This window comes from Anoplolepis gracilipes, chromosome 14, assembly GCF_047496725.1.
Source record: "Anoplolepis gracilipes chromosome 14, ASM4749672v1, whole genome shotgun sequence".
Classification (NCBI taxonomy): domain Eukaryota; kingdom Metazoa; phylum Arthropoda; class Insecta; order Hymenoptera; family Formicidae; genus Anoplolepis; species Anoplolepis gracilipes.
The window spans coordinates 2,760,697-2,784,367 of NC_132983.1; the positions used below are offsets into that span (position 1 = coordinate 2,760,697).

Here is a 23,671-nt window from a genome sequence, read left to right on the forward strand (position 1 = left end):
TCACGATCCCATCCCCTTCGCCTCCTCCCCGGAGATATTACTCTCCGCGGCAAATTTGCTCCGCTCTCGCACTAATGAAACATTTACCATTACTCGCTCGTTGTATCTTTTTAGCTCATCGAGTGCGGCCAACGACGTGACGCGGCGCGTTTGTCGGCACGTGCTCATGACGGACGCGGACACGGTCGATTTAATTAAACGCAATTGGGTAGAGAAGAAGGAGGAGCATGACGACAGAGAAACGACGACGACGACAACGACGACGACGACGACGACGACGACGACGACGACGACGACGACGACGACGACGACGACGACGACGACGACGACGACGACAACGACGATATTTATTTAACCGTGTTTCTGTTGAAATGAATCGAAAAACTATGGGAACGCTCGCGCACGTGATTTAAGACTGTAAATCAGACCGTAATACGAGAATTAATCCTTGCTGCTGTGAACGTATCGCCGGCGAGATTATAAATTTGTTCGCCTAGCGGGGGCGTTAATCCGCAACTACACCTCCGGAGACTTCCAGATTTGAGGAAATCCCGCTGTTGCGTGATCCTCGAAATAGACGGCGTACGCTTTACGAAGTTAGATTTATGTGTTTATTTAAATGGATTTAGATTACATCGTCGAAGGGGATATAGTGCGCTGATTCATGCCATTGATAATTGATTGCGTTTATTAAATGTTTATTCCAAATGTATTGTATTAAAAGAGAATGCGGTTATACACCGTTATCTCGCGGAAAAACGGATCGCGATCGCGAGATTGTATTTAAACGGTCGATTTGCTCTCCGGAAATTTTGCGAAACACACTCGAAATGGCGGCATGATGTTTGAGTTTGAACGCGTAGAATATTTGTAATTGAAATGCATATGCCGCATTAGTTCCATTATTACTCACATTATGTGTTATTAGTCTATTCGAGCGCGTGATTATTTTAATATCCGGTATGCGTGCGCCCCGGTTGTGGCTATTTACAAATTAAATTCACTGCGATCTCTACATGTATAGAGACAGGAGGAAATCCGACGTATCGGTTGAATCTCATGTGGGAGGATCAGAGAGGACGGAGGGTGTGGAGGGAGCCGATGAAGAGGGAAGCGATCGTTACTTGTCGGTTTATTATTTTATCTGTTTACACACTATGATAGCTACAATGGCTACGCCCTCTTTTTCCTTCTCAAGCGTACAATATTAGTATTTCTCTCGTAATAAGGGCTCGCCCGTGCATGAGAATCTACTAAAGTCATTCGGCGTGAATCCTCATTGTAAGAATACGTGCGACACGATAGACGTGCGTAGGCGGCACGAGTAGCATTATAAAGCGGCATTATTATTAATACGAACGGGGGAAAGGGAAAAGTCGGACAAAAAAGGAGAAACTCGAGAAATTATTCGAGCGAATAAAAAAGACGTAATTACGCCGTTTCATCGAATCCGAATCCGCTTCGTATATAACGTTACACGGTATAATACTTTTCGACGAGCGGAAAAAGTGATAAAACGATCGAGTTGCCGTAATTAATCACGACGTAGAGCACCGCGAACAGCAGGGTTTCCTGGATCTAAGTACATAATTTTGACGTGCCGCGATGATAATGCTTTCCGATAGATTTGCTTCGCGTGTGTAATTAATGGCCCGCGAAAAGGAACGAGTTACGCGCGCGCCGCGAAAATGTTTCCTTCGCTGTCTGCCAGCGAATCGTCCCGATTTAGACGAGAAAAGAACATTCGCGCGCCTTGATTATTGCCGCGTGCATAAATGATAATATAAGATACTTGAATTTATTCCTTTTTACACACACGTACTGTAAACATGTGGGGGAACATTTTTTGTTTTTTTTTAATTTTACGAAGATCAAGTATTTCGAGGGCCCGATTATTTTTCATTTTACTTGTCACGCTCGGCAAAAAATTCCATGTATATATGTGTCGGTGTTAAATAATTTAAATCATAATTCAGAATTTAACCCCGCGAGCTGGAACAACGGTATGAGGTACTGAGCGACTATAAAATTATATGTTTGCATATCACAAAGAGCTGAAAAAGTATGTTCGCGTGGGGACATGTGGACGCCAGAGTGTTAATCATTCGGGCAAATGGGCGCGTTAAACGGTACATGCGCTTCTTATCTAGAGTATCACAATATTTTTTCGCATTTTCCGCGCTCGAATAATATGAAATAAAGAGGTAGGCAACGGTTGGGAAAAGCAGAGGGAAAAACAGAGACAAAGAGAGAAAGAGAAAGAGAGGGAGAGAGGATAGGATGAGAGAACCCCGCTGGACAGATAAAAGAATTTACTGCCTTCTAGAGGCAAATTGTCCCGGTCGTAAAATAAGTTCCGAAAACTAGAAAAATACGCGTCGGACGCAAAAAATGTAGTCGCCAAGTATTAAGCGCGTATCATCGTGTGCCGGATTGGGGGGTGACGAACAACCTCGATGCGGTAAACGCAATGTACAAAGCTGGCGTCTCATTTCGTGGAAACTCATTAATTGTTGAGAGTTTTGGCTTTATTTTTAATAATTTTCTATACAATTCTTGATAGAGATTAAAAAAAAAAAGCTCGGGATAAACTGAGACAAAGTTCACGTTGCATCTCACTTTATTCTCCAACAATTTTTTCAATATTTATTTCTCGTCAAATTTTAAGCGTATGAGAGTTTTGTAATAGCTGTACGAAAAAATTGTATAAGAGGTTTATAAAATTATTAAAATATTGATTAAACAAATTAGATTGCCTGAGACGTCGGACGTACGTGTCGTATAAGTACTGAGGTGAAATGCACTAGTCGTATTTCGATAGGTTTATCGATTTTAAATGACATTTATTCCGCAACCAGTTATATTTTCTCAACAATATTAATATTTTAATAATTTTTACTCGTAAACATTTTTGTAAAACTATTGTAAAACACTCAAGCACTTGAAATTTGGCAAAAGATGTTAAAGAAATCGTCAGTCAGAGGACGAAATGAAACAGCGTGAACTTGGCATTTTAGTTTGTTCCGAGTCAATTTTTTTGATTCATAATCAAAATTATTATTTATTTAATCTATGAAAAACTATATAAAATTATTAAAAATAAAACCGCAAACCCTCAACAATCAATGAGTTTCCACGAAATGAGACGCCAGCTTCACACACATGTGTGTCTGCGAGCGTATTAATTTGATATGTCGCGATATTCCTCCGCTTTTTGTGATAATTAACATAGCGTCACGTACACGTCTGTCTGTTACGCAAAAAACGTTCTCGCGCCATCGAGCGATAACAATCACAGCTCCTCGCTTTTCGCTCCATCATACCGTGTTGGAAATGCGAAATTTAAATTCAGGGACGCGGATATTAACCGGTATAAAATCGACCGAGAGAGAGAGAGAGAGAGTGGGACCGTAGCGCATATTTCACCCCGCGCTATCGGCTCTGCTTGAGGAGAATAACAAGGCAACATACGGCGAGGATCAATTATCGGGTTCAAGGAGCAGCAGCAGCAGCAGCAGCAGCAGCATCGGCAATAGTATCGCGGGCTCGGTATTGAATTTATCGTAGCAGCTTATTTCCGCCGGTTGAAAGGAATATTTATACGGCCGCGTGGGCTAATTTATCTCGCGAGACATTTTATCGGCTATGTCCGATTAGATATTCGTGGACGGTTTTTATTTCCCTTCTTTTATCTCTCTCTCTCTCTCTCTCTCTCTCTCTCTCTCTCACCCTTCTCACGCCTAACCCGCGTGTCCAGCCCGCGATACCAACAAAGTGACTCTCAAATACGGCCGAACATGATCTCGACAAGATCGCGTAAAGGCATACGAGAAAGTGAAACACGATCAGACACGAAACGATCGTACACGCGACGACAACACGATCAGATATGTTTATGTGCTTAATAAGAGAGGAGTTGCGGGAAATGTGTCACAAAAGTGCCATATACGCTCTAAAGAGAAAAAATTAAATTCAAACATATATATATATCATATAAGATTTGATTCGTCGATTAAGTTGAAACTTCACTTTACTTTATTCATATTCTCAAAACTTAAAATATGGAAACTACCCGAGAGTTACGCGAAAGGCGCGAACCTCAACGACGGGTCTGTGAAAAATCTACTGTAACCTTCGTTCTTATTATGAAATAAGGACTTGTAAGTTTTCTCGGGGAGAACACACAGAGAGTTCCCGACAATATTTCTTCCCACACACTTGTAGATACATCGGTGCTTTAACTCGGGCCATTTCTCGGAAAGGTAACGCTCCGTCGAGTAACGATTTTTTTTTTCACGCTACGGCGTGTAAAAAATACATGACCAGATGGCCAATTCGATAAATCTCTTTTCGCTGACAGTCCTCCGTATTCTTTTAACTTATTCGCCGCCCGCATCCGTATCAATTTGCAGACGACAGCGAATAACAAATACGACGACTTTCCAAAGATTTATCGGGGAAAAAGAGAGATTCGATTTGAGTAAAGCTATACTACTTTTCTCAAACGGACAGCTTAAAAAAATCGCGACCAATTCTTACAACCTACGATCGGTCGAGCATCATCATGAACTTCACGCGCGCGAATGTAATGAAGAACAATGTCCGCACCCACGTACGCGTGCTGGCCATAAATATTCAGCTCGTCGAGGCGCACGCGGACATTTTAACCCTCTGCCGATCGCACGACATATATATTTTGACGTCCAGGATTATACGGTGAACTGCATTGAGCACAATCGGTCACTGAAGGCCCGATTAAATATTCATACGCTTGGTAATTGCTCGATCACTGCGATTCGAAATGATATATATATATATATATATATATATATATGTGTGTGTGTGTGTGTGTGTGTGTGTGTGTGTGTGTGTGTGTGTGTGTGTGTGTGTGTGTGTGTGTGTGTGTGTGTGTGTGTGTGTGTGTGTGTGTGTGTGTGTGTGTGTGTGTGTGTGTGTGTGTGTGTGTGTGTGTGTGTGTGTGTGTGTGTGTGTGTGTGTGTGTGTGTGCCTGTGTGTGTCTCGGACAAAAACAGACGGGAGAAAAAAAAATATAAATTCAACGCAAGCATGTTCGATACGCTATGATCTCTGCGATTCTCAATCAGAGGATCATTATCGTCAAAGGTCGATGTTTAATGAATGAATTAAATTATGATAATGTTGTTTTTCCAACATTTCCCATTACGCCGCATTATTTCCAAAATAGCCTGCCGCCATGTGCTTTTGCGAGGTACTGTTTTGTTTTCGCAAACAGTTTTGCAACAACATACATAGTACGTAAATATTGACAAACGGATACACTTTTGCTTGAAAGAATTTTAAATAATTGCAGAAGAATATTTTCCAATTATTTTATATCCAAATATTTTATATATATAGTATCCAAATTCGGATTACAAAAATTGAAACATTACTTTATAATTCAACTTTTAATGCTCATCTTTCACTTTTTCTTCTTGTTTTAAATAAATAAAACATCTTGAAAATAATAAAAATCGTTAAGAATAGTTCTAGATAATATATTAATAAGATGAATTTCTGCGCAATTGTATTAAACTGAAACTATTGGTAAGAAACAAGTGGAAAAAAATAATGGACGTAATGTAGCTTCGAGAAAATGCGATTTGCTTATTTCATGGTTGGTGCAATATTAGAAATATATGTAAGAAAATTTAGCTAAATCGGAAAAATGTTGAGAAATTATATTTGTTAAAGTTTAATACACGGCGCCTTTTAAATATTCTGAGAATTCGCAATACTAAAGTTTGTACTGCGCTGAGTACAATACAGCCGCATTCTATTCCGCCACCTAACACCATCATTTCACTTGCGATATAAACGAAACGGCGGGAAATAAAACGCCTTTTCAGATCCCTTTATCTCGTTAATCTTGTCGCGCTTTGCGCGTTCAAGATACGAAACATAACGGGAAGAAGGAGGGAAAGAAAAGGCAAACGCGAAAGGGAAAGAAGAGGTGCTTATTGTACCTTGAACCTTTCCTTTTAACCGCGAACGTACCTGCCGTTCAAACTTGACAATGTCACGACCGATAAATAAGACTCGCAATCTTTTCCGCCAGTCGAGGCACACACAATAGAGACAAAAAGTCGTAGGGCGTATCAGGTGCGATACAAGATTGCAACAGGGAAACTTACACCTGGTGCGCCTGGAAATTCGACTCTGGTTTATACCCCTCCTTCTCCCCTTCCCCTTCCCTTCCCCCTCCCCGGGAGATGCGGTCAGACGCGGATATTCTTTCCCAATATTTCCCGCATTTTCTCGCGACGTCCAATCGTAAACGTACGAAACGTTCGAAACGAAACTAACGTCGCGCATATAACATATACATCAAATGATTTATATTTTACACGCGACTTTTCGGTCGCGAATATAGGAATGTAAAATGAGAGAGGAGAGTCACGATTTACTTTTCAAATCATTTTCGCGATTTAAATGACGGAGAAGAAATGACTTTTATATCTCGAAATAACTCACATCCAGCTAACTTTCAGCGAAACGCACTTTAACGGAAATTTAATTCTTACCAAGAAAGAATTTATTCCGAATTCGCAAAGAAAAATTGGGCTAAAAGAGAGGAGAGAAATCCCTGATCCGGCTACATGTGTGAACCAGAGTAGAGCGCGGCCCACTAAGTACCTAACACAATACAGAAAAGAGTATCTAATATAGAAAATAGAAAAAAGAAAAAAGAAAAAAGAAAAAAGAAAAAAGAAAAAAGAAAAAAGAAAAAAAAAACCCCTTCTAGCTTAAAGACGCTCTATCCTACAGAGATACAATATATAATAAATTAATAATTTTACTATTCTCGGATGTTTCTAGATTTAAAACGACACAAATGTAATTTATCCTTTGAAGAAAAAGTATAAAGATATGCAGAAAGCACAGAGATCTAAGATGAATTGATATAATATGACCGGATGTTTCCGCTAGACTCGCGATTGCATGTCGAAGAGCATCTGACTTTGCGATATCGATTTTACAGAATAATTGATAACTGACGAACCACTGAAGCTCACGTGTTTCGTCTTTGAAAGTGCAACAGCTTTTGAGATGTTGAAATATCGACAACGTAATGTGTGTGTGCGTGTGTGTGTGTGTGTGTGTCCCCCTTATGTTTCTTCAGAGACGCGTTTCTTTTGCGACGCACTCACTTTAAGCATACGATTTACATGAAAATACACATACGTGATCGTAATATACACGTAGTGATCGGCACGTGTGCGAAATCTTTCAGTCATAAATAGCCTGTGTGTACATACTGAGAGAGGAGATAGATAGATAGAGAGAGAGAGAGAGAGAGCGTCAATTTTTTTAAATTGAAAAATTCTCCATTTACGGGATATAGGTATTCCGCTTGCGGCCGATTTTTCGCGGATTTTAATTGAAAAAGAATTTAATTTGAAGTATACGATTGCCAAGATATATAGCGTTACAAATTGAAAACTTAATATAGTCAGTAATATATCCTGGTTTCCGCGGATCAATTTTCGCAAAGAAAAAAACAACTAACCGCCGCGAGTTTACTAACATTTTTGGGAGGAATGTTCTGTGTGCAAACAATGTATGTACGGCATTACAATGAATAACAAATATCCGAGAACCGTAATTGTGGTCGGACGCATTGTGGCAGTAATGAAGCCGGATGCGCGCGCGATAAAGAAAGAGAGAGAGAGAGAGAGAGAGAGAGAGAGAGAGAGAGAGGGGGGGGACGGGGGATTGTCAAAATTCTTTTTGCGGCACAAACACAACATACATCCTCTAATCATGCCGAGCGCTTTTGTAAAACGATAATATTGAGAGAGGGAAGAGAGAAAGAGACTTCATAAACACAACACGCCCGCGTCATTAATTAGTCTTTCCTTCGCGCCGATGCGAGCCGAAACGCGGTGATTAACGCTAATCGCGTCAGTGTTTGCCGTGTTTAAAATTCCGCCAACGGTGTCTTAAATTAAGTCCGCTAATGAATGGACCGGTGGGACGAGATTGCCGTTTAAATATCGCCAGTCCCTTATCGCGGTTATTCTCGCGCCCGTTACGTACGCACGCACGCACGCACGAACGCATGCATTGTCACTGATCCGATAAACATCAGGGTCACGCAACGTAAACGTATCGCGGAGCCAGGCATCGCTATTAGAAATTGCCTGAACGTTGTAATTAGAGGTAATTAATTTTTTTCTTTCACGTGTAGTACGACAGACTTTGCTAAGGGCTTTGTAACGCGAATGGATTAAACGAACGAGCGAATTATCGCGATCGCGCGAAATAAAATCGATGTTGGCCATGCACAATTCTTCGATTCTTACAATTAGATTCGGAAAGGCCGATCGCGACGAATGAAGCGCGGATTACAACGCGATACAATGTTTTCGATTTGCGCTCCAATAATGAAGCGTTTTTCCTGTTCTTTTGTAATTTTCCTGTGTATGTTATTAATATCTTTTATAATTATTTTCTGTTGCAATTTATGGACACTTCTATACATCCGTCCTGCATCGCGAAAACACCTCTCATCTCTAATTTCGAATTACAAGAACCAAAATGCCGCTCCACAATTTCTGTTAAAAGATATAAATTTTTCATTTTTTATCTAGACACGCGTAACATCTGTTCTTGTACCTCCTAAAATTTCCGAATAACATATGTGAGTGTCACATGTGAGTTCCAGTTGCGTACAATACCACGCCTATTAAGCCGGACCCCTCACCATCGCCAAATGCAGTCGTATCTGTCAATTAATTTAGTGCTAATTTCTTGCTAAAGTATAAATTTTGTTGCTCCTATCATTTAGCAGGAATTCAAAATGAAGGGAACCAGCTTAACATTAAATCCTACCCTATAACGAAAAAAATATATAGAATGCTCGAGTCAAAAATTATTTATATCAGAATGTACTGCTATTTTGTTGCATTATTTACATTAAATGCATAGTATGATGTAATAGTGCATACTGGTATTTCTTAAATAATACAATTTTTTCAAACTGTTTTTATACTAATTTAGAGTAACAAAATAGCAAACAATTTTTTTATTAGAGCGCTTTATATATTTTTTCGTTATGGAAGGTTAGTTTAATGTCAAACTGCTTCCCCTGTTCTTCCCACTTTGTAAATTTTAGCAAAATCCAGAATATAAAAACAAATTAATAAAGCACTAAATTAATAATTGACAAGCAATTGGCATTTTTTATTTGACGATGGTCAGGAATGTAGCTTAATAAAAATCATAATATCTATATTATTATATGTAAGTATATGGAAGAGAAATGAGTGACACACATACATGTACACACGTACACACGTACACACATAATTATGTACATAATTCAAAAAGCACTCATTGCAATGAATCACGCGTACAAATATATGTGACTCACTCGGTAAATTTGCAAGTGCACCTTATCACGCGTACGAATGTTATCGGCGAATTGATCGGACGATCGTGTCGCGTGCGGACAGAGCTGAAGATTGAAATTACCACTCGGAGAGAGTACATCGCGATTATGGCGAAAAGCTCGCGGTGACCTGTCTGTCCCTAAGCGTATTGCCGAGTCCCTCGAGTGAATACGCAAAGTTTCCCATGCAGCTGCAACTGCGACAGCAGCACAGGAAAGGTGACAGGGGGATAGGGAAGGGAGGAAAGGGGGTCAACGGGGACACGTCATCGGGACTAGACTCCGCAGGGTCCACTTTCTACCCGCACCCGTGCACCCACAATCCTTCTACAAACCGCAATGCGAATCTTTTGCAGGCGTCGTCGTCGTCGTCGTCGCCCTACGCATGACATCCCTCCAGATACCGGAGCACGTCGTGCTGAATGAGACGGTGCACATGCAGTGCAACTTCAACTTGGACAAAGAGCAATTGTACTCGGTGAAGTGGTACAAGGACGGCCACGAATTTTATCGCTACACACCTAGAGACAGGCCCGAGGTGCTAGTGTTCCCCGTGCGCGGTGTAAACGTGAACGTGAGTGCGAGTTACAAGGATGTTGCTTAGAATGGCGCGAGAGAATTTCTCGATTTTTTTCTTCTCTTTTCTTCTCGAACGAGAATAATTATCCTTCTCGACAACGTATTCTTTCACAGACAGTAAAATAGTCTGACATTTCAATTAAATATTTCGAGTATTCTCTCTCGTTATCAAATGTTATTAATATGAAACAAATCAAAATACGACCCGTTGCTAATTGTTATTAAATTTAAGCATCTCCAGCAGCAAATTTTTGTCCATTAAGAATCTTCTATTCTTTTTTCTTTCTCTGTATATAACCTTAGAGATATAACGCGCTTTGTGTACGCGTGTGAGAGATATTTTCCGTTCGAATCTAATAGAATCTGGTTCAATTCACTGCCGCGCATCGCGCATGCTCCGCGTTACGCTCGATCGGGCACAGCAGTTTGTAATCGCAAATTTGCATTCAGAGGTTCCAGTCTAACCGAACCTTGGTCGTCCTGAACAACGTGAATCTGACGAGTTCGGGGAGGTATCGCTGCGAGGTGTCGGGCGAGGCCCCCGCCTTTGAGACGGTCTCCGATCACGGGGACATGACTGTAGTCGGTAAGTATTGTTATGGAAAATAAGGCCGAACGGGGAATATACGCGATTAAGCTGGGATTATAACGAGGACGTGAAAGGACGCAGCGCTCGATTTAAATGACAATAAAATTTAAAAGACAATATTTGCATCAATATTTTCGATAGATAGAGAGAAAGATAAATTCCTCTCTCTCTTTCTCTCTCTCTCTCTCTCTCTCTCTCTCTCTCTCTCTCTCTGTCTCTATGAAAAGAAAAACATATATAAATATTTTTAAAGTATATATATATATATATATACGTGTATATACAAAGAAATCTTTTTATCCCTAAAACGAGCTGTGTATTAACGTGAGATAATTATTTCGGTAAAATTTGTGAGAGGAGCGAGACTAGATAAATGAATACGTGCAGTAAATGCACGCGGGTAAGATAAGGGGGATCTAATCCGAGAGTACGACAATAGCACTAGAAAGGGTCATGGCAACGTTTCAGTTCTACCTAACGAAGGACCACAGATAACCGGCGGTCGTTCCAAGTATCAGGTGGACGATGTCGTTCGCATGGACTGCACGTCGGCGCCTTCTAAACCACATGCGCTATTGTCTTGGTTCATCAACGACGAGCCGGTAAGTGAGACACTTAAACCGTCGACGAAATAATTGCCTTTGTTTCACGCTTCACTAAACTTTTCCGACCAACAAAATATTGCATCTCTCGTTAAAAAAAAAAAAAAAAAAAAAAAAAGAGAAAAAGAGAAAGAGAGAGAACACAGCGGAGAGTACAGTGTATATGCAATTTGTTAAATAAATCAAAGCTTCATTCCACTTTGTTTTCATTACAAAAACGCGTACAAGCGTGTCCATTTGCACTGTATGTTGTGCGTTAATTTCAAAAAATACTCTCTCAATAATATTCTAATTTAAAATTTATTTTGATAAAACACCAATCACCAATTCCCAATTAAAGGTGAAACGTCGATAGTCGTCGTGTCAATATTGAATATCGATTTGAAATCCTCGACGTTTATGTATATTTTCCATTTATGTGTCGTTAATGTTTACAGAACTTGCGCCCCCTCTCTCTCTCTCTCTCTCTCTCTCTCTCTCTCTCTCTCTCTCTCTCTCTCTCTCTCTTTCAGAAAATTCGTTACCGCGTTATATTCCAACAAAATTTTCCGCCCTACGCGAAGCTTTAACCGAATTAAAGATTAACTTTAAAATAACTTTACCTCCACGCGCGCGCGCTGATGAATATTATTATCGTTATCGTGCAATAATTAGAATCTTGCTTCGGTGCTTAATGCAATTTTGCGTAATTGGTTTCGGGGAGAAAAAAAAAAAAAAAAAAAAAAATTTGCATCCAGGATCAAAAGAGAGCAATCACTCTCGTTCTTAATTGTTTTCAAATTGCGTTCTATAGAATCGCGCGTATCTGTTTTCCATCTCACCTAATTGATGCCGTCGATGCTGCGTAATTCGGGTCGCGAATCTGCGCTCCGAATAAAAATCTACCTAATTGTTCATACTCTTCCTCGCCCCTTTCTCCATTCAATCGGATTGTATTTCAATTTTGTTGAAAAACAATATTTTTTTTTCACATGGATCGCGCGTCCCGCTTTCAGGCCGAGACTGACTACCTAATAGGACCCAGTATCGAGATCGACGAGAACGGTCTGGACATCGCAAAACTCGGTCTGGAGTTTCGCGTCGGAAACAAGCACTTCAGGCAGGGCGACATGAAGCTAAAGTGCTTGGCCACAATAGCTACGGTCTATAAGCAGAGCAACGAGGAGAGCGTGGTGGGCGATGAGAGCGTTCTGAAAACGTCTATAATGGAGAGCCGCGAGACCAGGGCGCAGAGCCATACTCGCGAGGATCTGACGAACGGTAAGCTCTTCTTCTTTCCCCTATCTCAACCCGTTACTTTCCCACCTACGTCGCAATTGCGCAACATTCTCCCTCTTTCCCTGAGCTATCGATTAAACTAACCGACGTTGACTTTTATCTTGTGTAAAACTTGACGAAATGCGAGTTTAAAGAAATTAAGGTTCAGAATCGCACGGATGTTGACCATCGTAGTTAACAAACGTAGAATCGTACTTCTTGCTGAGAAGCTAAAACGGTACATTCAACGGTAGAAAAAATTGTCGCCATCTCGCTGTCACTTGTATATTTTTACAATTTTTCCGAACATTTTCCAACACCTTTCACACTCTCTTTGAACTTGTGCGATACGCATAAATCAAGAAAGTGCGCGATCTAACCCACGATGAATCATCGATTGCAAGCGGGGATGCGGTGAAATTCACTCAGGTCAAGCTCTTTGCGTGGAGTCATAAATCCCAATTTTATAATATTTCGCGTTCACGTTGGATTATTATATAACGGATTTGATTTACCAAAGAACGCGTAGCAATCGGGCACGAGCGGTATACCGCGATTGTAAAATATATTACAATATATTTTATGTTTATTTCTTTTTTTGCAATTGAAAAATCCGTGGTTTTTTTCTACGAGCTTACTCGAACCGGAGGTAACTTGGCAGTCGCGTGTATTACATTTAATACGCGTCGTATTAAAGTAGACTTTTCACCGAAAATATTTTGCGAACTAAATACCGATTGTAAATATACATAGCATATTTTCTGTACATATGTCCGGTAGCAAAATTCAAGCATAAACATTCAAGCGAATATTTATATTTGTTTCGCGGTAAAACACGGTAAAACACGCGTCGCAAATTTGTAATATTAAATGTGAAAATTATTCAAAGTCCTGCGCATCGAAACCGATGTGAACTTAGTGTCCAACTTTATAAAAAATTAAAATTAATAATATAATTTGCATTTTCGTTTGTACTTTAAAAAGTAAAAAAATACGAAAGAATTAAAAAATAATTAGCGTTCAATTTTAAAAATATTTTAATTTTATTACCGCCATTCAATTGAGAATTGTTTTGTAGCTCTTTTCATTTTGTTTGTACCTCAAAGGGTTCGAAAGTACAGTGTTTTCAATTTTTGGAAATAACATTTAATAACATTAAATCCGCTATTTTGTAAGATATCACAAAACGACCGATTACCATAGCTTAAAAAATAATGGAGAGTTACCATTTTAACGTTATTTGCAAAAATTGAAAAAATGCCTTTGAGGTATAAACGAAATAAAAAGAAATGCAAATGGATACAACAAACAATTCTCTATCGAACGGCATTAATAAAATTAAAATATTTTCAAGGCCAATTTTTTAATCAATTATTTTTTAATCTTTGAGATCAAACGAAATAAAGTGCGGTATAAACGGACTATTTTATTATATTATTAATTTTTATTTTTTTAATAAAGTCGAACGCCAAGCTTACACCGGTCACATCGAAGACCTTGGTCATAACAAGTAATGAGGAGGATTAAAGCCCTAAGTATTAAAACGAATCCCCGTAAGCGCGTACAGCATTCGGCATTAATCACAACGGGAAACTAATTGCACGATGCTTTAATCCGCGATAGTGCTATCGCCCCAGTCTCGCAATAAAAACTGATTAATTACAGCCACACTGTATTCAAATCCTGAACTAAATTACGGCAAGAACGAGGCTCAAGCTTCACGAAATGAGTACGTGGGATATAGTTCGGCGTTCCGAATTAACCGTTTAAGGGATGCGCATCGCAAATTCGCTACAATCCTCCGCGAATCTCTATCCTATTTCAGCGAGTATTTCGCCGACAGCTGCATTCTACTTCGCGAATTTCCATTTTTCCGACGTTACCCGTATAAATATATATATATCTTCCATTTTTAATATTATATTAAAAATTGATTAACGATCCAATTTTTCGTTGTCGGAAAAAAATTATGACGTCAATGCGACGTTCATCCCCCCCGAGCCGAGATAATTTTACTCTCGTGAACAAAAGCGATTATGATTGTGATGAATAATAAAGGGAAAAGAGAGGCTAATGAATATATTTTGTCTTTGATGTTTCAGGAACCGCAAGTGTCGCAGTCGAATGGACGATCCTTGTCATCGCCCTCGTCACATCGATCGCCATCGCGCGATAATAACGACGAAACGTTTTCCTTTCTTCCCCCATTCCCCACGTTGCTTCCTAATTATATAAACGTTAGGAGAGATCGGTTTCACCCGTACTACTAATTCCTAATTCGCGTAATCGTAAAAAAAAAAAAAAAAAAAAATAATGCAATACCGATAATGATGCATATAATAATAAGTGTACGTCCAGTTTACGCGTCGTCGACGTACGCGTGATAAAGTCTTATACTACATGCGTTCTAGGCTCTAAATGTATTCTCGTACACGCTCGGGGAGAAAAGAGTGAAAATGATCCTTTTTTTTCTCTCTCTCTTTCTCTCTCTCTCTCTCTCTCTCTCTCTCTCTCTCTCCTCGCGCGTTCATTTAGATCGTCCAAGGTTCTTTCCTAGCGAGGAACGTCGTAAAGGACGACGTCGGAGTCGTCGTTTCTTGTATCGCTTTCCAGATACGTCGATGTTATTCTTACTACGATTTTTACAAAAGGATTTTCTATTTTCACGACATATCATTTTCATTCTCACCTCGACGGTCGCGTCTTCGCGCGACGACCGGATGACGATCTTCCCTCTCACCGGGTATGTTGATCCCCAACTTGCAGCCCCGCGAATGCGCTTTCACCGGAATCGTTTTATTAACCATTCCCTACGGCCCTCCCCGCCGTTACTTCCTTCTCGGCGATTTCTCTTCGTACAAAGCAGAGTTAATGGTAGCCGCGAAACGGATTTTTTTTTTTTTTATATTTACACACGGTGGATAAATCGTTCGTGCGTGCGAGTGATTGCGAAAAATGGATGAATTGGAAAAGAATTTATGGAAATTTATTTTGCAAAATTGTGAATATCCAATCGTCGATGCTTGATTTCGAAGATTAAATATTTAACTTAACAAAAGTTAAACGTTCCACATTTTTCTTGATTCGTCTATCTTTTGCAGTGCATAATAATAGCGTTTGATGAGACACTTTCTTAAATTTGCTTCGTTTCCGTTTTTATCATCTCTTTCCGAGTATATTTAGTTAACCGTGTTACCCTCTGTGAGTTATAATTTCTTCTGGCTTTAATTTCCAATATAACTCGATCGGTAAAGATAGCTCGAATGTTGCTAATAAAGTAGCATATAAATATTCTAAATGTAATATAATATTTTAGACAATATTATATATCTTAAAAATATATATAAAGTGTTTAAAGAGAAAAGCATTTTATAAAAAAATATAGCATAATTTATTGAACGCTATTATTACGCATCACCGTGTGACATCGCACAATAATCGATTCGCGACTCGCTTGCGAGTATTTTTTTTTATAACGAGAGCCTTTTGTTGTAAAATAACCGTAAGTTACAGGTCGTTCGCGCGCATCGCAACGTGATTGAGTTGAGTCTCACTTGATAACCACGTGAAACGCTTAATCGGGTCGCTGTCGTCCCTCTTCTGACTAATTGTAAGGCATAGTTAATCTCATATCGGATATATGTCACGCGTACGGAATTACTATCGTATTTTCGATCGATATTGAAATATCCCGGTGGACGCGCGCGCGCGCGCGCGCGCACGTCGACCAAAATCTAGGAGGAGGAAACATGGACCTCTACTTAGGCTCATCCGTAACGTGTCGTCGTAATTAACAATAATGCGTAATCCCGAATCGACATCGGACAACATCGGTAAGCGCGGCTTAAATCGGTATTTTTCTCGTTGAGACGCCAACACAAGGGAATTACACCAGACATCAATTAATACCACGAATTAATCACGCGACATTCGCGAACACGTGTGTTGTATGTGAAATTTGTCAAAGTAAATTATTCAACGTCAAAATCCGTAGCTTGCTCGAGAATTGTAAAAGAGAATATCGAATTCTTTGAAGCCGTAAAAAGGTACTATTTTTTTATGTTACAATAGTGCGTGCAAATAAATTTTATTGAAAATTTACATAAATTTTATTGCGCAGAGATATATGAGAAAAAAGTGTGTGTTCCTTTTTAAGAAATAAAATATTATTTAAAATTTATATCCAACGACAGAGAGTTTGTTCTATGGCCGAGACTACAACCACTCGCCTTTGTTAGATACCTATGTCTAGCGCATTATGGCTACCTACCGAGCATTATTAAGGTCATTTTACTCGTCGTTCTACAATCAATTTGAGATGATTTTATCGCGCAAGCTCAAGCAAGGCAAAGAATATCTGTACAATATATCTGTGCAATATATAAATACTGAAGAATGAAAGTATATGAAAGTAGCACAAAGACCGGAAAATCACCATCGGCAATCTGCGCATTATCAACCGTCGATCGATACGCAATTAAGTACACATTAAGGATGTATTTTTAGCGTATTTTGATTTAAAAAACCCATGCTGTTACGAGTATACCGGACGGTGCACTAATGTTATTGCCTTACATGAAAAAAAAAATGTATATAGATAACAAGAAGAATGTTATTGTGATTGAAACTCGTGTATTATTACGCGAATAGAGAACGAAGCCTATGGAACGCATCCGCGAGAATACTCGATAAAAAAAAAAAAAAAAAAAAAAAAAAAAGACAGGAAAAAATGACGCATGCTCTCCATATGAACGTCGTTGTTCCCCCTTTCCCTACCGCTTTCCCGGCGGGGAAAATATGCGACGCAAATATTTGACGAAATGCCGTTTCAACGCGACAAATGGTGTACTTCCCTTGTAAAGTAGGAAATATCTGTAGCTTGCTCGAGAAAAGAAAGAGAAATTGACACACATATCTGAAAGGAAAGAAGACTCGCGATTTTTTGATGCCGCAACATTTTTTTATTCCGCGTGATTTAACTTGGAAAGAGCGGCGGAACCGTATATATTTTCTGAATCGAACGCAATAAAAATGTTTTCCGCATATTTAGACGACAGACTTTCTCGCGTATCCCTTTCGGACATAAATCTAACAAGGCTTATTCATCGATTGAATAATAAAGAAGAAAATAAGAAGTTATTCTGATAGTCGATAAAGATGATTTCATAATTCTTCCATCGAGTATAAACATAAAAAAAAAAGGAAAGAATATTGGTTTTCTTGAAAGCATCCTACTTTAGTAAATTTGCTTTCTCATCAACTTTTATACGAGCGGCAAAAGAAGAAAAAAGAAAATGTACTTTCTAGTTGTAATTAAAAATTATCTTTTACTTTTTATAATAGCATTCTTTTCATAATAATATTTTTATTATACTATACAACTTATAATACTGTTAACTCTGATAAATTATAATGTTCTTCGCTCTTTTCAGTGTTGAAACGCGAGTATAAAGCGGCGTACCTGTATTATTATTTCCGAATCAATGTAAGCATTTCGATACGCTCAAGATAGATATCCTTTTCGATATATTTTTCGTATAGACTCTCAGACACAAAGTATGTATTTTGCATTGCGATTTCATGCATAAAGCGCGCTGAGGCGTTAAGAAAATTGGAAGCTGTGCAATTCGCGCGAGGCGTTGTGTTTAATCGAGTAGAAACAAAACGCGTTTCATACGAAGTAGTGCGTTAAGGCCCTTAATACGTGTCATATTACGAGAATAAGTGTTTACAAGCCTGTAAATATGTACATAATTTTCATCGTTATTAAAATTATTCACTATTATAACACTGTCGAGTACCGTTATTACTTCAGCGTCTCTAGTGTGTTATTAATTATTACAAATATTCTTTCCTTTTTTATAATTATTATCAAAAATTTTTTCTCATTTTCTCCTTCTTTTCTCTTGCGCAGTTATCACAAAAGCTTTTTTCATTTAATTTAAATACACATGTCGCGCATTCAACTAGTGCTATGATAAGAGAAATTTTTTTTATAATTTATTTATTTTTTAATAAAAGAATAAAAAATAAGATTTGTTTTGCTTGCAATTCCTAAAAATTTCTCTTTAAGTGAGATAAATGTATGTATATTTTAGTGTTGGAAAAGAGAAAATGAGAAATCTCACAATTAATGTAGAAAGTACAAGCAAAACAAACATATAAATAAGATAATGACTCACTTTTTGATAATTTTCCATCTGCTCGTCCTAACCTTTGATTGATTTCCTGGAGAAATTCCTTCGATGTCTCGTCGTCCGCAGATGTTTACTTATTTCCTCCGGAAAGCACGAGTATTCACAGTCGACTGACACAGGATATGATGCTTTCTTCCTCCTTTGATCACACATTTTCACACCGATAAGTATATACTTTCGCACAATAGCACGCATTTTTCGAATTTCCGCGAAAATATCGCGGATAATCGGACAGCTTCGATTCAGTTCGGCTCGTCTCGAATATCGCACACAAAATACTATCACACATATTCACAAAATGTCTTCATTTTCGAAGAATAATGTCGCGACAAATTCGCGAGAAATCTAACACTTTGCCTGATGGGGACAGGGACGAATATTTTCGCGTTCGACGAAATCGATTGTTCAAACTTTGCATTAATATTTTCACTTTTACGCGTCATTTTTCGCATACACGTCCTGCGCGCTACGCTTCGAATCTGTCAGCTGTCACTTCGGCATTGTTCGGCTCGCTTCCGAACGGCCTCGGGATCGCACGATGTCATCTCAAAGTCCCCTTGGTTTTCACACGTCGAATTTTCAAAAAATATCACCGTGATGAGCTCTCGAAGTTGAATCTGACAATTCTCTGATAGAGACGAGCGAATATTCCTTCCTTCCAGGTTGTCCTCGGCTCGAGTCTGCATTGATATTTTCACTTTTCACGTTACTTTTCCCGCACGACACACGCGTCGTACATCGTACGCGGTCTTTGAATCCGTTTACGAAACTTCGGCGTTGTTCGGCTCGCTTCGGGCGGCTTCGGCGTCGTACGTCGCACGTCGCACGACTCGGCTGCCCGGCTCCTGACTCGAGACGCCATCTCAAGGATGCGCTTGGTTTTCATACGTCAAATTTTCAAATATCGCCATGATGAGTTCTCAAAGTTGAATCTAACGATTCCCTGATAGAGATGAGCGGATATTCCTTCCTTCCTTCCTTCCAGGTTGTCCTTGGCTCGAGTCTGCACTGATATTTTCACTTTTCACGTTACTTTTCCCGCACGACACACGCCTTTGAATCCGTCTACGAAACTTCGGCGTCGTTCAGCTCGCTTCGGCATCGCATAGATATTCGAGCTTGAATCTACACTTGAATTTACACTTGCCTGATAGAAAGTGACAAAGATTTTTCCTCGTGGAGCCGTGAATTGTCCGATTCGACGTCGATATTTTCTTTTTTCGCGTTACTTCTCATCGACGTCGCGCGACACGACTTTCCGAAATTCTTCTACACAAAACTAACTCCACCGCTTGATGTTGCCTCGATCGCGATCGCTTTCGATGAATTTTGAACAATTTTTTTATATTATCGGAATGAGAAATTTAATTTTCTGTGATTCTCGAATAAAACGCGTTTATCGACAGATTCCCCAACATGTCTTGCACGTTTTTTTATTGTATTATATTGTTAATAAATGATTATTTATCGGAGTAGAAAAGGAGACTATGTTTAAATATGATCACGTGATGTTTTCATGCCGGTCTTTCTAAAGGCACGTATACATGAAGCTCTCCTGATGTTTGTAAAGACTTTGATTGGCTGCCTATTCGAATGGCCATTTTCAATTTTGATCGACCAATCAGGACAAAGGAATCTTTGTTCCTTTCCTTCCCAGTGGTCGATCAAACTTTACTCCGAGATCAAGAACAGCTTTCAAGCGCGATCCAAAGTTATTTCATGTGATAAGAGTACAAACGCGTTTTTTAAATATTTCTAGATAGAAAGACGTTAGTATACGTTTTTATTATTTACTATAACGTTTAGAAAATTGGTTAGGAAACAAAAAATAGCGTAAGTAATTTCAATAAGAGATAATTGAGATATTTTAAATTTAATTATCTAAAGTGTTAACGTTAATAACCTAAAAATACATTTTGAAAATGATCCTGTGATTTGAATTGATAATACGTTAACTTTTTTTTTTTTTTTTTTTTTTGTTTAGAAAATGAAGAAGATTAAAAATTAATATTAATCACTAAATATTCCATTATCTGAAATTATTTCATTAGATGGAGCCTATGACTCTGGGGTCACCGATGAGTAGTCCTATCCAAAGTCCTGGTACTCCAGGAGCTTCTTCGGCATATTTGCCAAGTTTTCTCTTGGGTGACACAAACACTGTTAGAATATAATCTTTTATTAAATTTAAAATTTATATAATTACTGCATTTATTGATGTTTGTTTATCTTTAAATTTTTAGCCAACAAAGATCAATGTAATGAGTCCTCAAGATAATCCACGCCATTTGAACATCACTAATACCAGTTTGTTGTCGGCATCTTCTTTTGGAACTCCGGATTATCGATCTAATCGTCAAAAAGCAGTATTCGGGAATACTACAACTCCCAGCACACCGCAAATGAGCACGAAGAACCATACTGGAGGACCGCCAACGCGTGGACTGTTTGACAGTTTGGAAGTCTCACAGGTGTCATCGCCATATGTGTCAACTACAATTGCACCTGTGACACCTACACTTGCAAATCAATCCAGACTTATGACGATAAATAGTCCACTGCTGTTTCCAGACAGTTCGATAAATTTGAACACAAGCGAATCACAAAGTTTGCTGCAATGGGTAACCGTTTTTGGTTTTTTGCCAAACGATATCAACGCTGTTCTATCTCATATCTCCAGTAGAGTTCGCATAGTGGACAAACATCCGGCTCCACAACTTCAGAGCAATTGGATACACTTGAAATGTGCATCAGAGCAGGAAGCCCAGAGAGCTCTCACGTGCAATGGCAGTATCGTTTCTGGCTCCATTATGATTGGTGTTATACCGTGCACAGACGAAGGCGTTCTAGGTCTCTCGGACAAGGAGAATCGTACCAAATTGAATGGAAGCATGAGATCACTTTCAGCAGGCAGAATCGAACGATCTCCGTTTAACGTTTCACCTACTATGAAGCGAAGAAAATTAAGATCTCTGGCTGCAGGCTATAATCAACATTTCAGTCCACAAGCTACACATACACCAGAGAATGTTCCACAAAGATCAACTGGTATAGTTTCCAGAGCAATGGAATATGTGTTTGGTTGGTAATTTTTCTTATCGATATAATTTGATAAATACTCTCTTCCTGAATTTTAATACTTTAAATAAAAAGTTATGCAAGAAAAGAAATTATAAAGGATAATACCTTAATTCCTTCTAAAAAAAAAATTTAACTCCAGTAAGCATGAAATTATTTACTGGTCTATTATTCTTAGAATAAATTTTTTGAGAACTTTAAAAGTCATTATGATCTCTATATGATTAATGTGATGTCTACTACACTTTTTTGAAATACATTACTACAATATCCATATTATATTGCATTTATGTACATATCTTTATAATTACAGAATGGCTAAGTTAGAAAAGTTTATTAACATATAAGATTAAAAATGTCTTTTTTTTATATCATGTATTATTACTAGATAATGTTATTAATTTTATAAAAAATTTGAAAAAAATGTACTTTTACGTTTTTTGTGTTATATTAATTGCGTAAAATAAATGAGAAAGAATTACAATAATTCTTATTTCTTATAGCAATAATAATAATAATAATAATGTGATAATAACTGTTATAGCCTTATATTTTTAAAATTAATACATTTATAATTCTATATCCTCTAAATTGTTTTCAAGATTAAAAGTTAGATATAATTTTCTACAAAATATAAACAATTTACACAAAATTATATTTTAAAGTCTATTTTAGATATTTATTTTATTTATAAAGAAAACTGAAAAGTTATCCTAGTCTCTATTTACTACAAAATTACTTTTGTTCAATTGTAGCGCTACCTAAATCAGTCATCTTAGTATATTTAACTTTTTTCTTATCTAATTCATCTTGAGCCCACAGTATCATCTTTAATAAGTTACTGAGTCGAGGGCTAGTTGATTCCCTGTGTTCCATCTTCAATATAGCAGCATTCAACTCGCTTGCAATCTACAATGAAAAAAATTAAGAATTTGTAAAATTAATTCAGCAAAATAAAATTTAACTCACTTTTTGTCTATGTGTTGGATGTAAAAGATCACTGAAAGGACTCTTATGCGGTTCGTCAAAAGCTAACAATGCCAAAGTACGTTCTAATTCGCATAATATATTATCATCTGATTCTCCAGCTTCGCTGAGTTGCTCCTGCGCAAACTGCAATGCCTCCTCAACTCTACCAGTGCGTATCAATTCAATCAGGTGCAACTGTTGCAGATGAAAGTAGAGATATCTGTCATTATCCAATAATTCAGGATGCAATTGGTTCACCAAATTCGTGGCTTCTTGAATACGACCATTTTGTATGGCGTCTCGAATACGAATCCTTTCATCCAAAGAGCTCAATTCTACTGTCGGACCCACTCCAGATTCCTGTTGAAACTTCTCAGCAGCTTCCTTGAATCCTTCTGTAAGAAAATATTTATTTATCGACATAAATCATGTGCAAAAATAAAATCATAAACGAGAGAGAGAGAGAGAGAGAGAAAAAGAAAGAAAAATTAAAATTCCTCACCTGTCACCAGATAATTCATGATTAGATTATTCATTGACAGTTTTTGCATATAGGCGCTTTCCTCCAGCTTCACCACCCACTCGTCCTTAAGTAGATTGTCATCTCCTTTCTCAGGTAAGCTCATTTTTCGAGAATTCGGTTCGATAAGTCTCAAAATGTATAAAAAAAAACTTATAACATATTCTGTCCAAAATCAGAGTTCTCGCAACACCTCGCAACAGCTGATTCTGCTCGAGACTCGAGACGCGAAAGCTCAGTCAAATCGAAACGTCACTTTCCAAGCACAATTCTCGCTGCTCCTATGCCTTCCTGGAGAAAAATTTGCACAATGGAAAACGGAATATTTGCCAGAATAAAAGTGACTTTACGACGCAAATATATTTTCTAAATAGTACAACTTGCTGTCCTTATTACGGAAATAGGATCAAGCAGGAGCAAGGAGCAAGGAGCAAGGAGCAAGATTGAGACTTTAGAACACGAATA

General features: G+C 38.3%; 4 protein-coding genes across 10 annotated transcripts in view; 2 read left to right on the forward strand and 2 right to left on the reverse strand.

Moving 5' to 3' along the window:
• Window positions 1-18,432, forward strand: part of LOC140673566 (ribonuclease H2 subunit A) — a 214,554-nt gene extending 196,122 nt beyond the window's left edge. For 4 of the 5 annotated variants that reach the window (XM_072906575.1, XM_072906573.1, XM_072906572.1 and 1 more), the window contains 5 exons: window positions 9,772-9,989; window positions 10,445-10,580; window positions 11,052-11,185; window positions 12,181-12,445; window positions 14,545-18,432. In XM_072906575.1, the coding sequence (XP_072762676.1) occupies window positions 9,772-9,989; window positions 10,445-10,580; window positions 11,052-11,185; window positions 12,181-12,445; window positions 14,545-14,618 (827 nt within the window). In that variant the 3' untranslated portion in view covers window positions 14,619-18,432. The remainder of the gene's footprint in view (window positions 1-9,771; window positions 9,990-10,444; window positions 10,581-11,051; window positions 11,186-12,180; window positions 12,446-14,544) is intronic. The other variant, XM_072906576.1, reaches the window with a different exon arrangement.
• The window catches only part of LOC140673568 (uncharacterized), a 186,841-nt gene extending 166,938 nt beyond the window's left edge, over window positions 1-19,903 (reverse strand). Inside the window, exon 1 of the mRNA XM_072906583.1 lies at window positions 18,625-19,903. The gene's annotated coding sequence lies outside the window, so the exon portion shown is untranslated. The remainder of the gene's footprint in view (window positions 1-18,624) is intronic.
• A 320-nt stretch (window positions 19,904-20,223) lies between these two features.
• On the forward strand, window positions 20,224-22,041 carry LOC140673569 (nucleoporin Nup35-like). 3 transcript variants are annotated; one of them, XM_072906586.1, is made up of 3 exons: window positions 20,224-20,408; window positions 20,691-20,801; window positions 20,883-22,041. In XM_072906586.1, exons 2-3 carry the CDS (start codon window positions 20,691-20,693, stop codon window positions 21,726-21,728), a joined length of 957 nt encoding a protein of 318 aa, XP_072762687.1. In that variant the 5' UTR covers window positions 20,224-20,408; the 3' UTR covers window positions 21,729-22,041. The 3 variants fall into 3 exon arrangements, with proteins under 3 accessions (XP_072762687.1, XP_072762686.1, XP_072762685.1); XM_072906585.1 differs by having other exon boundaries at window positions 20,239-20,472; window positions 20,624-20,801; window positions 20,883-22,040; XM_072906584.1 differs by having other exon boundaries at window positions 20,243-20,472; window positions 20,883-22,040.
• Window positions 22,042-22,245: 204 nt separating this feature from the next.
• Hou (GID complex subunit 8 homolog protein Houki) lies at window positions 22,246-23,656 on the reverse strand. Its single transcript, XM_072906593.1, has 3 exons — window positions 23,189-23,656; window positions 22,687-23,081; window positions 22,246-22,626 (listed from the first exon to the last, which is right to left on the reverse strand). The coding sequence occupies exons 1-3, from the start codon at window positions 23,310-23,312 to the stop codon at window positions 22,453-22,455; spliced, it is 693 nt and encodes a 230-aa protein (XP_072762694.1). The 5' UTR covers window positions 23,313-23,656; the 3' UTR covers window positions 22,246-22,452.
• Window positions 23,657-23,671: the final 15 nt, after the last annotated feature.